Source organism: Apaloderma vittatum, unplaced genomic scaffold (assembly GCF_000703405.1).
Source record: "Apaloderma vittatum isolate BGI_N311 unplaced genomic scaffold, ASM70340v1 scaffold30966, whole genome shotgun sequence".
Lineage (NCBI taxonomy): Eukaryota > Metazoa > Chordata > Aves > Trogoniformes > Trogonidae > Apaloderma > Apaloderma vittatum.
In genome coordinates this window covers 1,529-3,655 of record NW_009723859.1, presented here as the reverse complement: position 1 = coordinate 3,655, position 2,127 = coordinate 1,529, and the positions used below count along the sequence as shown (strand labels likewise).

Sequence of the window (2,127 nt, the reverse complement as noted above, 5' to 3'; positions counted from 1 at the left end):
GCCACAAAATCAGGCAGGTGAATTCTTTGCCTTCCCTCACATGTCTGGTCTCGGTCCATCCCTTCACAGTGCTGGGCTGGGGAGGTGGGATGAGATCTGTGTCACCGTCCCCTCTGGCTGGGTAGCTCTGCTGCTTGTTCCTGCCTGGCAGGGGAAAAACTGGTCCCTGTGCGTGTTTTCTAGGGGGAAGTTAAGAGACACCATTCTGGACTGGGAAGATTCCCTCCCTGACCGTGACCTCACATTGGCGGGTGAAGCCTGCAGGTACCGTGCTTGGGGCTCCCAGGCCTCTGCCCGTGCCCTTGGGCTGCCCCTCCCTGGCTTTTTTCCTCAACTTTTGTGCCTCGAAGCCCTGAGGCTGTTCCCACAATGCCCAGCCCGCTCCCCAAAATTGGCCGAGAGAAACTGCTGCAAATTCTCGCCACAGATTACTTCCCTGCTTGAAAGTTTGTAGAGTCCATGCTGGGTGGGAGAAGCAGCCTGCAAACAGCCACGGCTTTTTATTTGCTCTGGATGTTTTGTCTCTTCCCTGCAGGAAAGCTGATCTCTCCATCACTCTGGGGACCTCTCTGCAGATCAAACCTAGTGGCAACCTCCCACTGATCACGAAGAAGAGGGGAGGGAAGCTGGTCATAGTCAACCTACAAGCAACCAAACACGTGAGTGAAAGCGTCTGTGCTGCTCCTTCCCTCTCGTGGTGGCGCTTGTTTCAGCCCCATCACAGGTTGGTCCCTGCACATGGTCGCCTCCCAGGCGATGACACAAGAGGGGCCTCACTTAGCAGGCAAACAGGCTGGACCTCCCGTGTTGGAGGGTTTAAACCAGCAACTCCCAATAAACACCCAGAAACGGAAGGTAAACCTTGAGAGGAGAACAAAAACTCAACTCAGAGCCTGGTGTATCCTCCAGTGAACTACAGTCCGATGGAATAACTGCCCACACAGAACCTCTGCCACAGGGCAGACGAGTTCAGTTTCTCTTCAGCCCTGGTTTTGGTGCCCTGATTGTCCAAAGTCTTTCAAATAACTGGAGCTGGGGGGTTTCTGTTAGAGCTCCTTGTCCCTGTCCCACTCTGTCTGGGCTCGCTAGCCTGGCTCTGCATCCTTGTCCCCGTCTCGGGGCCATGTTTCGAGGCGCCTGACGGAGTCACAGAATCACAGAATGTCAGGGGTTGGAAGAGACCTCAAAAGATCATCCAGTCCAGGCCCCTGCCAGAGCAGGGTCACCTACAGCAGGTTGCACAGGTACAGTCCTGCCAGCCTGCGGCGCAGCAGGGAGCGGTACCAGACAGGGTCAGTTCACGTCCCCTCTGGGGATCGTGTCTCAGGAGCAGGAGCTGGAGCCCTTGAGCCCGCGGGCAGCTGATGCGTCACCCAGGCCTTGTCCCCACACGCTCCCTGGGAGGGGATGTTTGTCCCTGCACACTGTATTTGTCCCCTAATGTCCTCGCTTGCCCTCGCTCGCCCCAGGACAGACAGGCCGACCTGCGCATCCACGCCTACGTCGACGACGTCATGACGAAGCTGATGAAGCACTTGGGGCTGGAGGTCCCGGAGTGGACGGGGCCGGTTGTGGTGGAGAGCGCTGAGCTCACCAAGCCCGAACAGCTCTTCAAATTCGATCCTGGGGCTCGTGGGCTGCTGAAGGAGGAGCCCCTCTCCCAGCACAATGGCACGGGTGGGCTGTGCCCTGACCTCGGGACCACACTGGTGGAACACCGCGATGGTCTGAAGCGGGAGCGTCCCAGCCCAGATACGGGGCCAACGACGGTGAAAAAGATGAAGGTGGAGCCTCTCCTCACCTGACCCAGACTTTTTTTTTTATACACTTGTCTGTGCCGCTTTTCCTACCGACTTTTTTTTATAACCTTAAACATTGTCCCTTTTTTTATGTAAGTATTAAATTCACTTGAATTGCGGGTGTCGGGGCAGCTGCACCCACCGGTCGGGAAGGGCGCTGCCTGCTTGAAGCGGACCGAGCGCCTCATTCCTCCTCTGCGAGGGGACACTTGTGGGGCTCAGCAGACCTGAGAGGGGCAGAGGGATGAGGGTGCTCAGCGCTGGGGCTGGGACACATGGGGGGCATCAGGGCAGCCGGTGCCAATTTCGATGAAGCTGGGGCTGGGCA

General features: G+C 57.5%; 1 protein-coding gene across 1 annotated transcript; it reads left to right on the top strand.

The window, feature by feature from the left end:
• Positions 1–183: 183 nt before the first annotated feature.
• Positions 184–1,854, top strand: LOC104276104 (NAD-dependent protein deacetylase sirtuin-6-like; the record flags this gene model as incomplete). The annotated part of the gene is made up of 3 exons (XM_009872273.1): positions 184–264; positions 536–659; positions 1,470–1,854. Coding segments are annotated over 3 exons (541 nt in total), but the record flags the coding sequence as incomplete, so codon positions are not given.
• Between the last annotated feature and the right edge of the window lie 273 nt (positions 1,855–2,127).